The sequence below is a fragment of the Lissotriton vulgaris genome, chromosome 1_1 (genome assembly GCF_964263255.1).
Source record: "Lissotriton vulgaris chromosome 1_1, aLisVul1.2, whole genome shotgun sequence".
Taxonomy (NCBI): Eukaryota; Metazoa; Chordata; class Amphibia; order Caudata; family Salamandridae; genus Lissotriton; species Lissotriton vulgaris.
Window position 1 is genome coordinate 1,706,593,791 of NC_141685.1, and position 19,057 is coordinate 1,706,612,847.

Consider the following 19,057-nt stretch of genomic DNA (forward strand, 5'->3'; position numbering starts at 1 on the left):
TGCAACAGTAGGGAAAGTGTTGGACAGCGTAGGGGTAACAATTACTATTCCCACTCCAGAGAGTGCAACAGTAGGGAAAGTGTTAGATAGCGTAGGGGTGACAATTACTATTCCCACTCCAGAAAGTGCAAAAGTAGGGAAAGTGTTGGATAGCGTAGGGGTAACAATTACTATTGCCACTCCAGAGAGTGCAACAGTAGGGAAAGTGTTGGTTAGCGTAGGGGTAACAATCACTATTCCAACTCCAGAGAGTGCAACAGTAGGGAAAGTGTTGGATAGCATAGGGGTAACAATTACTATTCCCACTCCTGAGAGTGCAACAGTAGGGAAAGTGTTGGATAGCGTAGGGGTAACAATTACTATTCCAACTCCAGAGAGTGCAACAGTAGGGAAAGTGTTGGATAGCGTAGGGGTAAAAATTACTATTCCCACTCCAGAGAGTGCAACAGTAGGGAAAGTGTTGGATAGCGTAGGGGTAACAATTACTATTCCAACTCCAGAGAGTGCAACAGTAGGGACAGTGTTGGATAGCGTAGGGGTAAAAATTACTATTCCCACTCCAGAGAGTGCAACAGTAGGGAAAGTGTTGGATAGCGTAGGGGTAACAATTACTATTCCCACTCCAGAGAGTGCAACAGTAGGGAAAGTGTTGGATAGCGTAGCGTTAAAAATTACTATTCCAACTCCAGAGAGTGCAACAGTAGGGAAAGTGTTGGATAGCGTAGGTGTAAAAATTACTATTCCCACTCCAGAGAGTGCAACAGTAGGGAAAGTGTTGGATAGCGTAGGGGTAACAATTACTATTCCCACTCCAGAGAATGCAACGGTAGAGAAAGTGTTGGATAGCGTAGGTTTAAAAATTACTATTCCAACTCCAGAGAGTGCAACAGTAGGGAAGTGTTGGATAGCGTAGGGGTAAAAATTACTATTCCCACTCCAGAGAGTGCAACAGTAGGGAAAGTGTTGGATAGCGTAGGGGTAACAATTACTATTCCCACTCCGGAGAGTGCAACAGTAGGGAAAGTGTTGGATAGCGTAGGGGTAGCAATTACTATTCCCACTCCAGAGAGTGCAACAGTAGGGAAAGTGTTGGATAGCGTAGGGGTAAAAATTACTATTCCCACTCCAGAGAGTGCAACAGTAGGGAAAGTGTTGGATAGCGTAGGGGTAACAATTACTATTCCAACTCGAGAGAATGCAACAGTACACCCATAACCCGCTACAGAACATATTTATCAATTATTCAATTAATTAAAATTAAATTAAAAAATCTCAATTAATTAATTAATAAATCCTACTAATTTTTAAATATTTGAACATAATTAAATTACTTCCCACACTATTCCCCTATAAAACCATAACCCGCAACTGAACATATTTATCAATTAATCAATTAATTAAAATTATTTAAAAATTATTCTCAATTAATTAATTAATAATTCCTACTAATTAATAATTAATTTAACATAATTAAATTACTTCCCACCCTATTCCCCTATAAACCCATAACCCGCTACAGAACATATTTATCAATTAATCAATTAATTAAAATTAATCAAAAATTATTCTCAATTAATTAATTAATAATTCCTACTAATTAATAATTAATTTAACATAATTAAATTACTTCCCACCCTATTCCCCTATAAGCCCATAACCCACTACAGAACATATTTATCAATTAATCAATTAATTAAAATTAATTAAAAATTATTCTCAATTAATTAATTAATAATTTCTACTAATTAATAATTAATTTAACATAATTAAATTACTTCCCACCCTATTCCCCTATAAACCCATAACCCGCTACAGAACATATTTATCAATTAATCAATTAATTGAAATTAATAAAAAATTATTCTCAATTAATTAATTATTAATTCCTACTAATTAATAATTAATTTAACATAATTAAATTACTTCCCACCCTATTCCCCTATAAACCCACAACCCGCTACAGTACTAAAACACAACTTTTAATTAAATTACATTAAAAATACATGATAAAACATAATAAATACTATATAATATACACTACATTTATTTAAAAATCGATATTAGTAACATCGAAATTATTTACTTCGATAATACTGACATCGATATTTAAAACTTCGATATTACTAATATCAATATTAAAAGTGTCGATATTACTTACCTTCTATATTATGTCCCTTCGATATTTAAACTTCGATATAATTGTATATCGAAATTTAAAACTCGATATTTTGTCTGTGTACCCATTAAATCTGCACATGACAAAGAGGACTATGTGTATCATCACAATGAACAGCCGTATTTCAAAAGTGTGTTTTTGTGTATATGTTTTTCAGCTAAGGCAACACATATATTCCAGACTGATATATTTCATAAATAGCATCCGATTATGTAGCCATAAGAATTACAGTCTGTAAGGGAGACGACAGACAGACAAATGAATTCAAAAAATAGTAAACAGATGCAAAGAGAGAAGGAAACAGAAACGTACCTGCCAACTTGAACAACATTCTCACCATGTGAGGGGCAGTTTGTCGTGCAGAAAAGGTCTTAAGAGGCACTTTGCCCCCACCCGATCTCTAAGCCCCTTTCTCCAAAACCAAAAAAGCTTGCTAAGGCTGGTGCCGATGTCCTGGGATGTTTTCACTCTCCTTAATGGACGTTGGTAGTTCAAAGCTTCGGAAAACGATTTGGAAATCCACTATTTATAGTGGTTTTCAGCTCAGTTTCCCTGCCACCATGTGATATTGGCTCCTCACCGGGTGACAGTGTGATAGGAGCCGGGTGGCACCGTGTGAGCTGGCAGGTCTGCTGACAAATGGGCCGGAGCACATCAAGAGGGATACAAAATGTCAGACAGGAATATGGTTACATTAAGTTTAGACAAGCACCATTGAGACAGGTAAAAGAATGAGGAATCGCTGCAACTTTGTATTGTATGTGCAAGAAATAAATACTGACTATGATTTGGGAAATATTTAAGGCTGACGAAGCACAGAAAGGGATAATTGCTTTTAATCAGTGACTAAAACAGATATGTTTTTTCGCGTAAATAAGGATTATGGTTCATGTAAGGGCGGATAAAGAAGTGACTACCAAACTAGGAGCCTTATTCAGAGTTTGGTGGATGGAATACACCATCACAAACATGGAGGATATTCTATCCATTTTATTACAAGTGCATTATAGCCAACTTCACTTCTAATATGTCAGAAAGGATGTTTGCAACTTTTTGACAGAGTATCCCGTCTGCTAAATCCTAAAGAGGGCCCTAAGTAACCTTGGATATGCTGTAGGTCATTTTGGATTCTGTTAAAAAACAGAAGCACTTATCAAAGAAGGTTATCCTACAGCCAAATCTGCTCAGTCACCATCTGACTGAACTCATTTTCAAAACCAACGTCCAAGTGATGTTTTTTGTTTGACCCTCACACACCCTATTGGTGTCACCCTTCATTTATTTATTTTTTTAAGTGTTTTTATTGAGTTTTAAACAACAAACATCTGACATTTTACATCTTGATAACTTGCTTAAATGAATACTACATTAACGATTCCTCAATATCTTGCTCCCACTGTACAAGTTATTGCATTTAGACAATTGTGGCCACATCATCATAGTCATTTTTACAGATTAAGTTTGATTATATTAGTCAAGAATCGTAAGTGGTAGCACTCTCGGCTAGAAAAGCAAGCCCTCATCAGTTGAATGATATTCGCATAAACATCTAAGCAAGCCAGTCCCTCTCCCCCTCCCTCTCCACCCATCTCCGGCCCCCAGTGTGTCCCATCGACATAGAGCGAGAAGAATAATCCAGTACATTATTTGAGGTTACCTAGTTTGGTAATTTCAGGATTACCCAAGCCAGCGTCTTAGCAGCTCATTGCAATAGTAACGTCATCTAGGATGACAGGGGCTCCCCTACTAGCCCAGTAACTCAAGTGATCACATCTGTTGATCTAGTGTCGATTCTGCATCCGAGTCTACACCTGAAGTCTGCAGCGATACTACCAAGGCCTTCCCACGCCCTCGCAACCTCTAGCGCTTTATCATTGTTAGATCTTTTTGCATGCTGGAGCCAAACTGTGCTTTCACTTGTTGCCCATTTGATTAATTCTGCCTTCCATCGTGCAAAGTTGGACCCCTGTCTAGATTTCCAGTGCACTGTGAGATCCCTTTTGGCCAGCAGCAATCCTAAGTCCAGGAACTTACTTGTGACTTTCACTTTAGAGGTATGTGGGAACTAATGCAATAAGCATGTACCCATGTCTGGCTCTATCCGTCTTTCCGTGACCTCACATAGCAAGCCAACCACTTCCTCCCAATACGTTCCTAATTGCGGGCAACTCCACAGCATATGATGAAACTCTGCTCCTTCTAATTGAGCCGTCTCCACTCTAAAGAACTTCTTAATCTTAGCAGGGGTTAAATACGCCCTATGCAGTATATAGAAGTGGATCAGGTGGAACCTGGCATTACTCAAGCTCTTCCATGCCCTCTCAACTAGCTGGGCCCAAGTTGTCTCAGGTATCTCCTTACCAAGGTCTGCCTCCCATTTCCGCTGTAATTGGCTCAATGGTTTTGTCCCCTCATTCACCATCCACTTATATAGGCATGTGATGGCTTTGACCGTCCCTGCTGCCGTCACAATATATTGGCACTCCATGGAGGTCTATGCTTCCATTAGCTCCCCTCCCCATGGACGCTGAAGTGCTGATATCAAAGCAGAATGAAGTAAGAAATCTCCCCTGGGGAGGTCGTATCTGTCCTGTAGGGACTGGAATGGCAGGAGAGCACCATCTTCGTATAAATCTCCCACTACTTGTACCCCCATTTCCTCCCATATGGCCAAAGCAGTCCAATCCCCTCCGTGCGGAAGAGCAGTGCACAAGCCCAAAGGGATCTCCGGAGCATATGGGTGGTCATTCCCAACTCTACCCTGACTCCGATTCCAGCACTGCCTCAGCCACCGCTCCTCATGAGTAGGGGACCCTAGCCGCAGCCGCTGTTGAAGACGAATAAAGGACAATATATGGTGTGGGATCCACCGACCTTCCGGGCCCCTAAATTCCCAGGCCACTGCCTGGGTAAGCCATTGCAGTTGAGCTGCCAGATAATACAGCTCGAACTCTGGAACTGCCCATACCCCCTCAATCCGCGGACGCATCATTGTGGTCAACGCTACTCACTGCCTGCCATTGCCCCACAGGAATCCTGCCATCATAGAACGAAGCGTCTTGAATAGTGAATTCGGGATCCAAAGCGGTAGTTTCCGAAAATAATACAACAACCTGGGAAGCGCCACCATCTTCAAGAGTGCTACCCGACCTGCCACCGAAAGCGGTAAGGTGCCCCAAAACAATAGACTACCTTTGATACCTCTCATAGCTCTGCCTATATTACCTTCTAGTAGATTCTCCGGTCTATGATAAATATTAAGTCCAAGGTAGGGCAAGCATCTAGCGGGAGCCTTCGCTGATGCAGCCACCGGAAACATGCAGGTCTTCGCCCAGTTCACCTGCAGCCCTGAAGCCTCGCCAAATGTGCGCAATAGTCATTGCCCCATTCAGGGCCTCACCCGTGTTAGCTAAGAACAAAAGTAAATCATCTGCATAAATCGATATATACTGCATGCCTCCACGAAGATCCAGTCCAAGGTAGTGCCTCCCCGACCGGGCATGTGCCGCTAGCGGCTCGATGGCTAACGCAAATAATAGCGGAGAAAGTGGGCACCCCTGTCGTGTACCCCGTCCAACCACACAGGAAGAGGAAATTGTCTCTCCTGTCCGCACTCGAGCCGTCGCGGATTTATAAAGAATCTCTGTCCATTTCACAAACACCTCCCCCAGACCCAGCACTCGCATAACCTGAAATAGATATGGCCATTCCAAGCTATTGAACACCTTCTAAATGTCCACTGAAAGGACTGTCGCTGAAGGTAAATGACTGTGATCTTCCCCCAAGATACGAAGTAAGCGGGGCACGTTAGTAGACGTGTTCCGGGTAGGGATGAACCCCGCCTGGTCACGTTGGACCAACTGTACCATGTACGGGAAGAGTCGAGTCGCAAGGATCCTGCTTAAAATTTCAGTGGCTAACATTGATAGCGGTCTGTGCGCCGTTCTATCAGTGGAGTCCCTCAACAGTGGGATAATAACAGCCTCCCGAGTAGATGTCGGTAACATTCCCAATGTCCGTGCCTCCTGAAATACTGCCAGCAACCGTGGTGCCAAGCTGTCTGCATACACCGAATAGAATTCTATGGGTAGCCCGTCCACCCCCGGTGTCTTGTTACGTGTCATGTGTTTGATTGCGCTCCTTATTTCTCCAATTGTGATCTCCTGCCCAAGCAGGTCCGCTTGCTCCTTTTCCAGCTGTGGAAGTGCCAATGTGGATAAGAAATCTCCAATTGTTTCCCCGATATCCCCTATCTTGCTTTGATAGAGCTCAGAATAATAATCCAAGAACAGTCCATTAACCCCTTTTTGGGTATACACTATCCCCCCGGTCGGGTCCATCAGACCCAATATAGTTGTACCCCTGGGGTTCAGGTTCGCCAGCCATGCTAATAATGTACCCGCCTTGTCCCCTTCCACAAGCACCCTTGCCAGATACGCTCTATGGTCAAATCATCGCAGCCGTTCGACCTGTGCGACTACCGCCTATCTAGCCCCCGAAACTTCCCCTTGGACACCCGGGTTCTCTGGGCGAGCTCTCTCAGCTGCTCGTAGTTATTGTTCCGCTGTCTCTTTGTCAGTTAGTAGCGCCCTCCTCACTCCTGTCAATTTAGAGCTACATAGACCTCTCACCACTACCTTTAAAAGCATCCCATTCTATTGCCAATGTGGATGTCATGCCCTCGCTCTCGCTAAAGTACTGAATAATACCCGTTCCAATATCTTCGTGGAAGACCGGGTCCTGCAGTACTTCTGGTCGTAACCGCCGATTCGGTACTACAGATCTCTCCCAGTTCCAGGGCATTACGACTAATAATGGATTATGATCCGATAAAGTTTGCGTGAGGTATTCACTATGGCTCACTTTAGCGTGAATGTCAGATGAGCACAATATCGCATCTAACCGCACAAGCAATTTGTGTGAAGCGGAAAAGTATGATTAGTTCCGCTCCCCCATATGGTGTGCGTGCCATGTATCCACTAACCCCCATCTATCCTGCCATTCTCGTCTGGCCCTAGAAATCCTGTGTATAGGGGTTTCAGGGAGTGGGGGGTGGGAACTATCAATCTCGGTATCTACTATGGAGTTAAAGTCTCCCCCATCAGAACCGAACCAGTCAGGTAGGGCGCTAATCTCCCTGACAGATATCTGATCCACGTTAGGGGCATATATATTACACAATGTCTCATCTGCGCCATTAAGGCGACCTGCCACTGCCACAAACCTCCCTTCCGAATCTATCAGGTGTTGTATCGGTTGGAATGGAATGCCCGCTCTAATCCATATTAGGACTCCCCTCGCAAAAGCTGAGTATGGCGTAAAGAATAGCTGCCCCGTCCATCTACGCCTCAATGCCATCCCTTCTGCGCGGTTGATATGAGTCTCCTGTAAAAAGGCTATGTGAACCCCCTTTCGCACCAAATAAGCATGCACTTTATGCCGTCTCACCATTGTATGCATCCCCCGCACATTCCAGGTAATGCATTTTAGTTCAAGTAATGTCCCCCCATGCTAGAATTTGAGTCTCACAATCCTCCTTCCCCATCGTCTGGACACACCGGTGGCCCTAACTACCCCAACAAAAAGCCCCAATTTACCCCAACACCCCTTCCCCAGAACAGGCCCTACAAATCTAGTACCCATCTAAACTAACACACTAATTGCCCCTCTGGTAGCTACCAAGGAACTACAAACAAACAAAAATAGGGGAGGTGGCATAGAGCCATAGAGGGTCAACCTACTATACGACCAGTATCCTGCGCCGTACCCCCATTAATAATTAGGCCCCAACATCTTCTGAGGCAATACAATTTAAGGGAACCGTGCAAGTTACACACCCTTCCACCCCGTCAAATCCCCCTACGTCTGCCATAGATTCCCCCACAGGAAAGTGAGGAGCTAACAGTTCGCAAGTCCAATACCCCGCCACCCCCTTGCAAACACCTATATAGTAGTTCTACAAAATTAAGCATCAAAAATCTCGTCCGCCGTCCCAGGTGTTACATGGGGTAATCAAGCAATTTCTGTGTCCAAGTCATCCATTTCCGACCCCACAGAGCCTTTTCCTGATTCCGTCTCCACCGGTGTCGCTGCTACTGCTCCCTGCGAAATTGCCGTGACTGCCAGCAGTGCGGCCGATCGTTCCGTCTCAGTTTGAGTCTCTGTGGGCTTTTGAGTGCGAGGGCGGGGACCCAAAGGCGCTGCGACCGACGCGGACGTGGCCCCTCCACCGATGCACCCATAGCACGGCCTGCTTCCCCCGCGATCATCCTGTAAGTTTCCAGCCATGTCCAGCCGTCTTCATGGTTGTCGTGAAAATATGTCTTACCATCCATGGCCACCCTTAGGCAAACCAGTACTGGAGGCCCTCCTCCCGGAGTGCCTTCTTGACCTCCAGAAACGAAGCACGGCGGCGCTCTACTTCAAGCGTATAGTCCGGAAACAACGTCACGTTACAGTTGTCTACTTTGTAGGGGCCAAATGTCTGAGATTTATTCAGAAGGAGGTCTCTGTCCTTATAGTGGAGTAACCTCGCCACCACCAGCATAGGCGGTCTGCCAGGTGCCAATAGCCGAGCTAGAACTCTATGTGCCCTCTCCAGGGCATAGAAGGACGTCAGGCCTTCAGGGGCAACCTCAGTTCTCAACCAATTTTCCAGGTAACCCACCATATTTGCCCCTTCCACTCCTTCCGGTAGCCCAACCACGCGTGCATTATTCCTTCAGTTCTGCCCTTCCGCTTCTTCAGCTCTTCGCTCCAAGGTTTGCAATCAGTGCGTGACGTCCTTCTGAAGGACGTCCCTAGTATAATTGATGGCCGTCAGAATTTGGTTCCCTTTTTGTTGCGCCATTCCCTCTGGTCGCAGCTACTTCTTGTTTTTCCTGTGCCCCTGTGTCATCCTCCTGGTCCAGAGAGGTTCCCCCCTGCTTCCCTCATGGTTTCCCCATCATGGACTGCTGTGCAAGTCCCAGTACCAGTGCAGTCGCCTAACAGCTCCCATGTGCTGCACGGGGTGTTCTCAGATGCCAGTCCGATGTCCCTGCCAATAACGTGTGTCTTTGCCGCCCCCACAGCGAGTCCCACAATGCAGTGTCCTCCGCTATCTAGGGCCGCTCTCAGCTAGCACGTAGGTGGTTTCTAGCCAATCTTTACGTCATCACCATAATCTCCCTTCACCGCAGGGGGCCCAGGTCTGACACAGTTTCTCCTGCCAGCACACCTCACTCTCCCCAAGCGGTATCGCATTTGTGGACTGGAGCAGCGTCGGACGCCCCCCCACATCCGTATCACCCCGCTTCAGGCTCCTCCGTTTCAGATAGCGCTCCAGTGCGCCCTCTCACCCACCTTAGTGCAGCCGTCAACAGTGCACCCCAATACCTGGTGTGCTAGGGGCTATATTCTCCACTCTGCCCCTGCTGCAACAGTCCACAACAGCAGACTGACCAAGTCGGCGATCCAGCCCGTTCTCAGCCCTACCAGCAAAGCACAAATATCAGTCCTGATGCCTATGATCCCAGGGACACTCCTCCGCTATGCTTCCATTTGCTGATTGTGTCCCTCAGCCAATTCTGCCACGATCCGAGCCCTCAGCAGTGTCCGCTGCAGCCTCTGCTGCAGTCTCCGCAGTGCCCAGGCAGCCAGCTAGTACCAAGGCAATTAGGCGCAGTGGCGCCCATCAGGACATCCAGCACCATTGGGCTCACTGCTCGCATCGCTGGGATGGCGGACTATGCCCTTATAAGGCAATCTCGCCACGTATTCAATTTCCTCGGGGAGCTGCAATACTATTATTGTAGGAGCAAGGCACTGCCCACTCCTCCACAGGTGTCGCTGTATTGGATGAGGCGGTACAATACCTGGTGTGCTAGGAGCTATATTCTGCACTCTGCCCATGCTGCAACAGCCCTCAGCAGCAAAATGACCAAGGTGGCCACCCAGCCTGCTCTCAGCCTGTCCAGCGAAGCCCAATTATCAGTCTTGGTTTCTAAGATCTTGAGGCCACTCCTCCGTTACCTCTTCATTTGCTGGCTGTGCCCCCAGCCGGCTCTGCCGAAATCAGAGTCCTCAGTAGTGTTTGCTGCAGTCTCTGCTGCAGTCTCCGTGGTGCCCAGTCAGCCAACCAGCACCCATGCAATGAAGCGCAGCAACGCCCACCCAAACATCACTGCTCGCTCGCACTTCTGAGATGGCGGATTATGCCCTTGTAAGGCAATCTTGCCGCGTTTTCAATGTCTTCAGGGGTGCCAATATAATTATTGTAGGAGGGTAGGCGCCGCCCGCTCCACCATGCGCGCCGCTGTATTGGATGGGAGCCGTCCTTTCCATTGCGGTCCCTCAGCTCCCGAGAAGCCTCCACTTCAGCAAGCCTCCCCGCAGCTGCTTGTACCATAATATGATTGTGTTTCAGGATTTTTTTGTTTTATTATTTCTCCTAAGTTCCGATCCCTTGTGTATGCAAAAATTGGAACTTGTGAAAATGAGTGGTTAAAATCTGGCTCCATTGCTAACATGGGCCAATGTTTCATAATGATTTTTTTGAATTGGTTACTTGATGTAGAGAATCTTGATACCACCACTGTCCTGCTGTTTTCTTGTTTTCTAGTCGGGTTTAAGACTTTCTCCCGTGGGGTTGATTGACATTTCTTGATGGCTTTTTCCATAACAGTTGATGGATATCCTCTGTATTTGAATCTTTTAGCCATGTCATTAATCCTCAGGTTCACCATGTTAGGGTCTGATACTATTCTTTTAATTCTCATCATTTGTGATGTAGGTAAATGAGATTTGAGGGATGTTTGGTGGTGACTTGAGTAATGCAAAATGTTATTTCTGTCCGTTTCTTTGCGATAAATGTCTGTCTCCAAACCTTTTGCAGTTTTACAAACCAGTACATCTAGGAATTGGTCTATTTTCCATTGTACCATAGCTATTTTCAATGGAAGGAGGAGTGGTTCCTCCAATTGCATGGTACATCCATGGGCAATTGTATGGCGCCCTCATATGCTAATCTCGGTACGGAACAATTTGAAGAGGAGCTCATTTTGTCCAATCAAGACAGGCAAGACCATATCATTCTGTATCTAAGATACATTGATGATATCTTTATGCTATTGAGGGGCACACAGGAAGAGGTCGCAACTGTCTTTCAAACATGGAATAGTTTTAATGCATACCTACATACAAGTGAAACATCACTTACACAAATTACATTCCTAGATGTACTGGTTTGTAAAACTGCAAAAGGCTTGGAGCAGACCGTCACCCCAAGGAGCAACCAAAAATAGAAAACATTTTTGAAAAAGAACTTTTACTTTACTTTACAATATACCCAAATCAGGTAGTGCACTAGCTTTTTTTGAATGCTGCATATGAGACGCACATGCATGCACATGTGCTGCTAATGCAACAGATGTCAGTGTTGTGCATGGCACACACAGATGTAATGTAAATTGATACTTGTATAGCGCACTACTCACCCACAATGGTCTCAAGGCGCTTGTACGAATACCGCTGTGGAACCCATCCTGGCTTTCCCTGTGAGGCGTCCACTCCTGGGCACCCCCAAGGTGGAGGCCAGGCATTCTTAGCGTTGTGGGGGCCGTTGTGGAGATTAAGCAAGCTATTGCCCAGAGTTGCAGAGTGGGACTCAATGATTGTAATAGGCACCAATGCGAGAATGTGGAGAAGTGTGGCTCACTGGTTAGAGGAGGCATACCCGGAAGCTGAGGTCAGACCCGGGACCAGGGTTCGATTCCCGACGCGGCAGGGTCCTGAATCCAATTGTCCACGGACTCGATAATTCTCGCTTCGGTGCCCACTCTAAGCACGAGTTCACACTATGCAGCTCTGGGCAACAAGCTTGCTTAATCTCCACAACGGCCCCCCAGCTGCGGGATGCCTGGCTTTCACCTTGGGGATGCCCAGCACGGGTGATCTCACAGGGAAAAACCAGGACGAGTTCCCAAGGCAAGCGCCGAGATGCCCAAGGGTAAAATCGAGCGCTATATAAGAACACACATATATACATACATTATCAGGTCCGTGGAATTTTGAGCCCAAGACCCGCCGAGGCGGGGAATTGAACACTGGTCCTGGGCTAGACCTCTGCATCAGGGTCTGCCTCTCTAATCATTGAGCCACACTTCTCCACCAGATCCATGTCGCCTATGGCCCTGAAGCCAGTCACATACTACTGACATCCAGGCTTATGACACGGTAAACTGTCATAATATTGATTCCAATATATAGAATGGACATAATATCGAAGTAAAAATATAGAATGGACAAAATATCGAATGGACACAATATAGTGGTTAAAAATATCGAATTTAAGGTAAGTAATATCGATTTTCAAAATATAGAATCAAAATATCGAAGTATACAATATAGGCATTAAATATATCGATTTTTTAATAATATCAATTTTTTTAAAGTGTTTTGTATGTTAGTATATGTGTGAAAAGTGTATATTAATTTTTGTAATGTATGTTTAATGTATTTTAAGCAATGAATTTTATGTTATTTAATTTTTGCGTAATTTAATTCTGTCGCGGGTTGTGGGTTTATAGGGGAATAGGGTGGGAAGTAATTTAATTGTAATTAATTAAATATTTGTATTTATTTATTGGTATTCATCTTGAATTTATTGTTATTTTTTAATTGGTAATTAATGTTTATTAATTGCCAATTAATTTCTATTAATTGATTAATTGTTAATTATGTTAATTTTCTAAATTTATTTTCTGTAGCGGGTTGTGGGTTTATAGGGGAATAGGGTGGGAAGTAATTTAATTGTAATTAAGTAAATAATTTTTTTCATTTATTGGTATTGATTTTACATTTATTGTCAATTAATTTTTAATTGCCAATTAATTTCTATTAATTGGCAATTAATTTTTATTAATTGGTAATTATTTTGCATTAATTAAATAGTTGATAATTATGATAATTGTATTAATGTATTTTCTGTAGTGGGATGTGGGTTTTTAGGGGAATAGGGTGGAAAGTAATGTAATTGTAATTAATTACATATTAAAAATACTTTTTGTGTATTGATAATTAATTTACTGTTAATTTTTAATTGGTATAAATTTTTATTATTAATTAGTTTTTATTATTGAAAATTAATTAGTTGTTAAATAATTATGAATAGGTTATTAATTTTTAATAACTAATATGTAGTTGTATTTCTAATTAATTATTACATAATATTAAATTGGTTATTAATTTCAATTAATGTTTTATTGGTATTGATATTTAATTTATTTTTAATAATATAATAAATCATTACTTTCCTTACTGTTAAACTCACTGGAGTGGGAATAGTAATTTTCACCCTCCTGCTATCCAACGCTTTCCCTACAGTTGCACTCTCTGGAGTGGGAATAGTATTTTTTACCCCTACGCTATCCAACGCTTTCCCTACTGTTGCACTCTCTGGAGTTGGAATAGTAATTTTTACCCCTACGCTATCCAAACCTTTCCCTACAGTTGCACTATCTGGAGTGGGAATAGTAATTTTCCCACTCCCGCTATCCAACTCTTTCCCTACTGTTGCACTCTCTGGAGTGGGAATAGTATTTTTTACCCCTACGCTATCCAACGCTTTCCCTACTGTTGCACTCTCTGGAGTGGGAATAGTAATGTTTACCCCTACGCTATCCAATGCTTTCCCTACTGTTGTACTCTCTGGAGTGGAAATAGTAATTTTTACCCTTCCAATATCCAACGCTTTCCCTACTGTTGCACTCTCTGGAGTGGGAATAGTATTTTTTACCCCTACGCTATCCAACGCTTTCCCTACTGTTGCACTCTCGGGAGTTGGAATAGTAATTTTTACCCCTACACTATCCAATGCTTTCCCTACTGTTGCACTATCTGGAGTGGGAATAGTAATTTTCACATTCCCCCTATCCAACGCTTTCCCTACTGTTGCACTCTCTGGAGTGGGAATAGTATTTTTTACCCCTACGCTATCCAACGCTTTCCCTACTGTTGCACTCTCTGGAGTGGGAATAGTAATTTTTACCCCTACGCTATCCAATGCTTTCCCTACTGTTGTACTCTCTGGAGTGGAAATAGTAATTTTTACCCTTCCAATATCCAGCGCTTTCCCTACTGTTGCACTCTCTGGAGTGGGAATAGTAATTCTTACCCTCCTGCTATCCAATGCTTTCCCTACTGTTGCACTCTCTGGAGTGGGAATAGTATTTTTTACCCTTATGCTATCCAACGCTTTCCCTACTGCTGCACTCTCTGGAGTGGGAAAAGTAATTTTTATCCCTACGCTATCCAACGCTTTCCCTACTGTTGCACTCACTGGAGTGGGAATAGTATTTTTTACCCTCCCGCTATTCAACGCTTTCCTTACTGTTGCACTCTCTGGAGTGGGAATAGTAATTTTGACCCTTACGCTATCCAACGCTTTCCCTACTGTTGCACTCACTGGAGTGAGAATAGTACTTTTTTACCCCTACGCTATCCAACGCTTTCCCTACTGTTGCACTCTCTGGAGTGGGAATAGTAATTTTTACCCCTACGCTATCCAACGCTTTCCCTGCTGTTGCACTCTGGAGTGGGAATAGTATTTTTTACCCCTACGCTATCCAACGCTTTCCCTACTGTTGCACTCACTGGAGTGGTAATAGTATTTTTTACCCCTACGCTATCCAACGCTTTCCCTACTGTTGCACTCACTGGAGTGGTAATAATAAATGTTACCCTCCTGCTATCCTACGGTAAAATATTGTAAATTTTTTATTAATAACTTAAATTAATTATATCCTAATTTTAAGGTTATTTGAGTATTTTTAAGTATGTTTTAGTTAATTATATTTATTATTTCATTAATTTTAAATTACTTTTAAGACATTTAAAAAAAAATCGATATTTTGACTGACTATATTTTTTACAGACTATATTTTGGATTCGATATTTTTGTACTTACCTGTTTGTAGATAGGAATTCGATATTTTGGCATTCTATATTTTGGTGACTATATTTTGGTAAGTCTATATTTTGTCATTCTATATTATGTCAGTGATCCCACTTTTGAACATGTGATGTGACAGTGTAGCTGCAGTGCCACTACCGGTCCGGAACTCTCCACCACCTCTAGCAGCTGCCTGGCTTTAAAGTCCTGCCTGGCCAGAGAGTAGCCTACACATCATCTGCACACAGAGGTGGTGGTTATGTTTGAACAACATTTCTTCCTTCAAGTCTATTGTGGTTTGTGAAAAAATGGATTTCCAATTCACTCAATGGAGAAGGTTCAATGTATTAACTTCTTCTATTGCTATGGATCTTTGAGGGGGAAAAAAGAGGGACTTGTGCTATTCTCTACCCCTGCTCTCCAAATGAAGGCAGCTGTATATTGGGATCAGGAGAGGTGATGGAATCTCAGTCTGGTGAAATAAATTCTAGTAGTACCCACTAACAAAACCCGGCATAGAGTAAAGTTAGGTTACTAGTGATATTTCATAAGCATAAAAATGCAGGTTGTTAATATAAAGCAATAAAACACTAAAAGTAAATTTTATGCTGAACTGGCAGTACGCCTCGAATATATTTGGAAACTGATTGAATGTATGATTGGGAAATTTATACAAATGGTAGTAGAGCCAAGGTACCTAACTGGTTCTTCGTTCAGCATGGGTTTCCACAACCTTTATCTCATATGCAGGCACGGCCGGCAAAGGGAAGAGTGACAAGGCGGGGTGGGGGCAAATCAACAGATGATGGCATAGGTAAAATTTAATTAAAAAATTAATAAAACCACTTATCTTGTGCTCAGCGCATAGCCAGCTCAGCGATGCGGCGTGCGCAAGGTAAGTGCTTTTATTTAATTTTTATTTTACCTATCCCGTCATCTGTCGACTTCCCACTCACCCCCGCCCGCCTCACCACTCTTACCTGTACCGGCCGCGCCTGTACAGGTAAGCGTGTACTTTAAAAAGAAAATGAGGACATGAGTAATAGTTTCTTCCTAAGTTGCACAAAAAGCATGTTTTGAATGTCACACACTAAAGAGGCACAGCTGGTGCTCTTTTAGAATGAAGTTGCTAGAAATGATTTTTCTGACAGTGCTATCGCAGTTGATTTTTGCATAACTCCCCTCAAAATAACCAGAATTATTTGCTCGATACAAATAAAAACCCACAAGTTTTTAGTTAAACATCAAAAGAACAGAGGCATTGTGATGCATTGCCGTGGGATTCTCTTCGACTATTTACTACCCAAAAACATTAATCGTCAGATAAGGAGAAGAGCTCACTTGTTAAATTCTTTAGGAACGGAATGCTTAGAAATCCTACCGCTATTGATGGTCAATTGCTAAGGAACCTGCATTTTTACTTCCACTGGTTTGTTTGTGGCATTAGTAGGGGTTCATTCAATCCAAAAGTGCCAGTAAACGTGGTAGTGTGCATGCAGCTAGTACAATCGTGCCGGGTGTAGTAACATTCATATTTTGTTCCCAGCAACTTTGTGAACATCTGTTGCACATCATACAGAAGAGATGCGACATCATCAAACATAGACTACATGAGGTGGGAGCCACATGACCCACCCTTCTCTTACGCCTTGGGGAACCCTAGTGAAATGAATTGACAGTTTTCGCCACAGCCGAGCTCGGTGAATTTATTTACATGAAAAGTCATGATAAATGGTCCCCGTGTCGGCTACTTCACATCACTGTCAATCATTCCCAGCCTATGCGTTTTTATTTGACAATGAACAATGATCCTGCTAACAATCACCGAAAAACTCGGAGAGCATTCACTGGAGGAGACTGAAGCGTGCCCTACCCTCGCACACCTCTGGGGAGGGTTAGAAGGAAGAAAGGAAGGAAGGCTGTGGAGGGAGGAAGCAAGGAAATGAATAAACTACATAAAGTTATTTTGTGACCTGAATAAAAAGTGTGTCTATGCTAATAAAATGCTTTGCTGCATGACCTAAAAGTGATGCTTGCAGTGGAATTGTTTTGAATGTTTTTCTCTGTCTCTGCTTCCTCTTCAGCGGTTTGCAGAAAGACCTGAGCAGCGACGGTGCCTCGGGGACCGACGTGCGCTGCTGGTTCGTTCACAACAACGGGAAGGGCTTCATCGATGGCAGCTATAAAGACTATCTGGTGCCACAGCTCTACAGCAGCCTCAAACGCCCATGAGGCTCTCAATGTTCGACGTTTGAAATAACAAAACGAGAGGCACTCTTCATTTAATTGCCAATTTTGCTTTAGAATTTGTTTTTATTGCTTTCATGAACTATTCAAAGACTGACCCTGATGGCGCAACCTGCTTAAATGAAGTATGAGATAAAACTCCTTTACTTTCGATCTAATTTAAATATTGAGAACTGCACATGCTATGTGGGTGTGTACCTGAAGCACATAAACGTATATAAACAAATATACATTCTACATAAAAGACCTTCGTTGGATTAATGCATTTCTTTGTTCTTTGTCGGATGTTTAGTTGATTGCTCTCACTAATTACACATTTCTCGTATATAGGGGCAGATTTATGAGGTCCTTGCGCCACGTTTACGCCGCTGTTGCGTCACGCAAGGCGGCATAAACGTGGCGCATCCCTACGAGGCATTTACAACGTGACGCATCTATGGAGATGCGTCACGGTGTAAGGCCCTGCGCCACATGAAACCTGCGTCAGGTTTCATGTAGGCGTTCCGGTGCAGGAACGCCCCTGGAAAGTGACTCAGTGAAATCTACAAGATTTCACTCAGTCACTTTCTACGTCAATTCCTTACGCTTGAAGCAGACGTAAGGGTGATGCACCATGCAATGTAGGGGTGGCCCCTGTGCATTGCAGGAGTCATGTCGCACTTGCGACATGACTCCAGCAATGCGCCGCCCTTACGCCGAAAGATGCGTCACGCATCTTCCTTGCCTTGCACCATGGTGCGCTGCATTGTAAATGCGGCGCACCATGGGTGACGGAGCTGTGGCGCACTGTGGCGCACATTAACTGGCGCATCCCTGGGGATGCGCCAGTTAACATAAATCTGCCCCATAGTATGTTACAACTTTTACATTACACTAAGACTAAGAGCTTTTGTGTTCGGATAAGACTGTAAGAATGTCTTCGAAATCTGTGAACTAAAAAGCCATGCTTTTGCTTTATGTGGTACCATCATTTCAGAAGCCTAATGTTTCAGGCTATTTCTATGTTTCAAGCTCACGTGTAACTGGGCACCATCCTGACAGTAGATCCTTCTCTACATGTAAATGTTGCCGGACAGAAGTATGCCATGCTCAACAGCCGTATGTCTGACTGGCACCTGGTGTGTATAAAGACCAACTCGTTTGTTTGCATTAAAGCTTAACAGGCCTAAGTCCGGATGAATATGTATATTAAAACAGTCTTATATTTCTTGTAACATCAATAAAATGACTCACTGTGACTAGAGTTTTTCATGGACACATCTAACCCCCGAGTAATGCTAATGTGGCCTCCATGTTTGAAAGAAGTAGTTTCGAAAGTAGGAGTAACAGAGCAGGCATGCCTGTGTGAGATAATGGTGCATGCTAATGCAGACATCAAGCGTTGCAGCTTTGATCATTCTTTTCGCCATGCAGGCAAATCGTTCTGGTCAAATAGACGTGGATAAGAACAGATCAAAAAGGTTCTTCCATATGTTGAAGAGAAAGCTATAGCGAGGTTAAACTCCTCTCGAGAAAATTCCCTCCAAAATTTCCAGTCAGAAGTTGCATTCAAGTTTTGCCGTTGTGACTGACTCAACTATGACTCAAAGTCAGATACAACATCTCCCTGCCACGCTCAGCACCACCATTTTGCTCTTTCACTTCAACTAGAGACCTTCGAAGGTTGGGACAACCTTTCAGAACTGGTATATCATCCATAAAGC

General features: G+C 43.5%; 1 protein-coding gene across 1 annotated transcript in view; it reads left to right on the plus strand.

The window, feature by feature from the left end:
- ITIH2 (inter-alpha-trypsin inhibitor heavy chain 2) overlaps window positions 1–18,592 on the plus strand; it is a 271,633-nt gene extending 253,041 nt beyond the window's left edge. Inside the window, exon 21 of the mRNA XM_086918960.1 lies at window positions 17,192–18,592. Within this exon, the coding sequence (XP_086775086.1) occupies window positions 17,192–17,339 (148 nt within the window). The 3' untranslated portion in view covers window positions 17,340–18,592. The remainder of the gene's footprint in view (window positions 1–17,191) is intronic.
- Window positions 18,593–19,057: the final 465 nt, after the last annotated feature.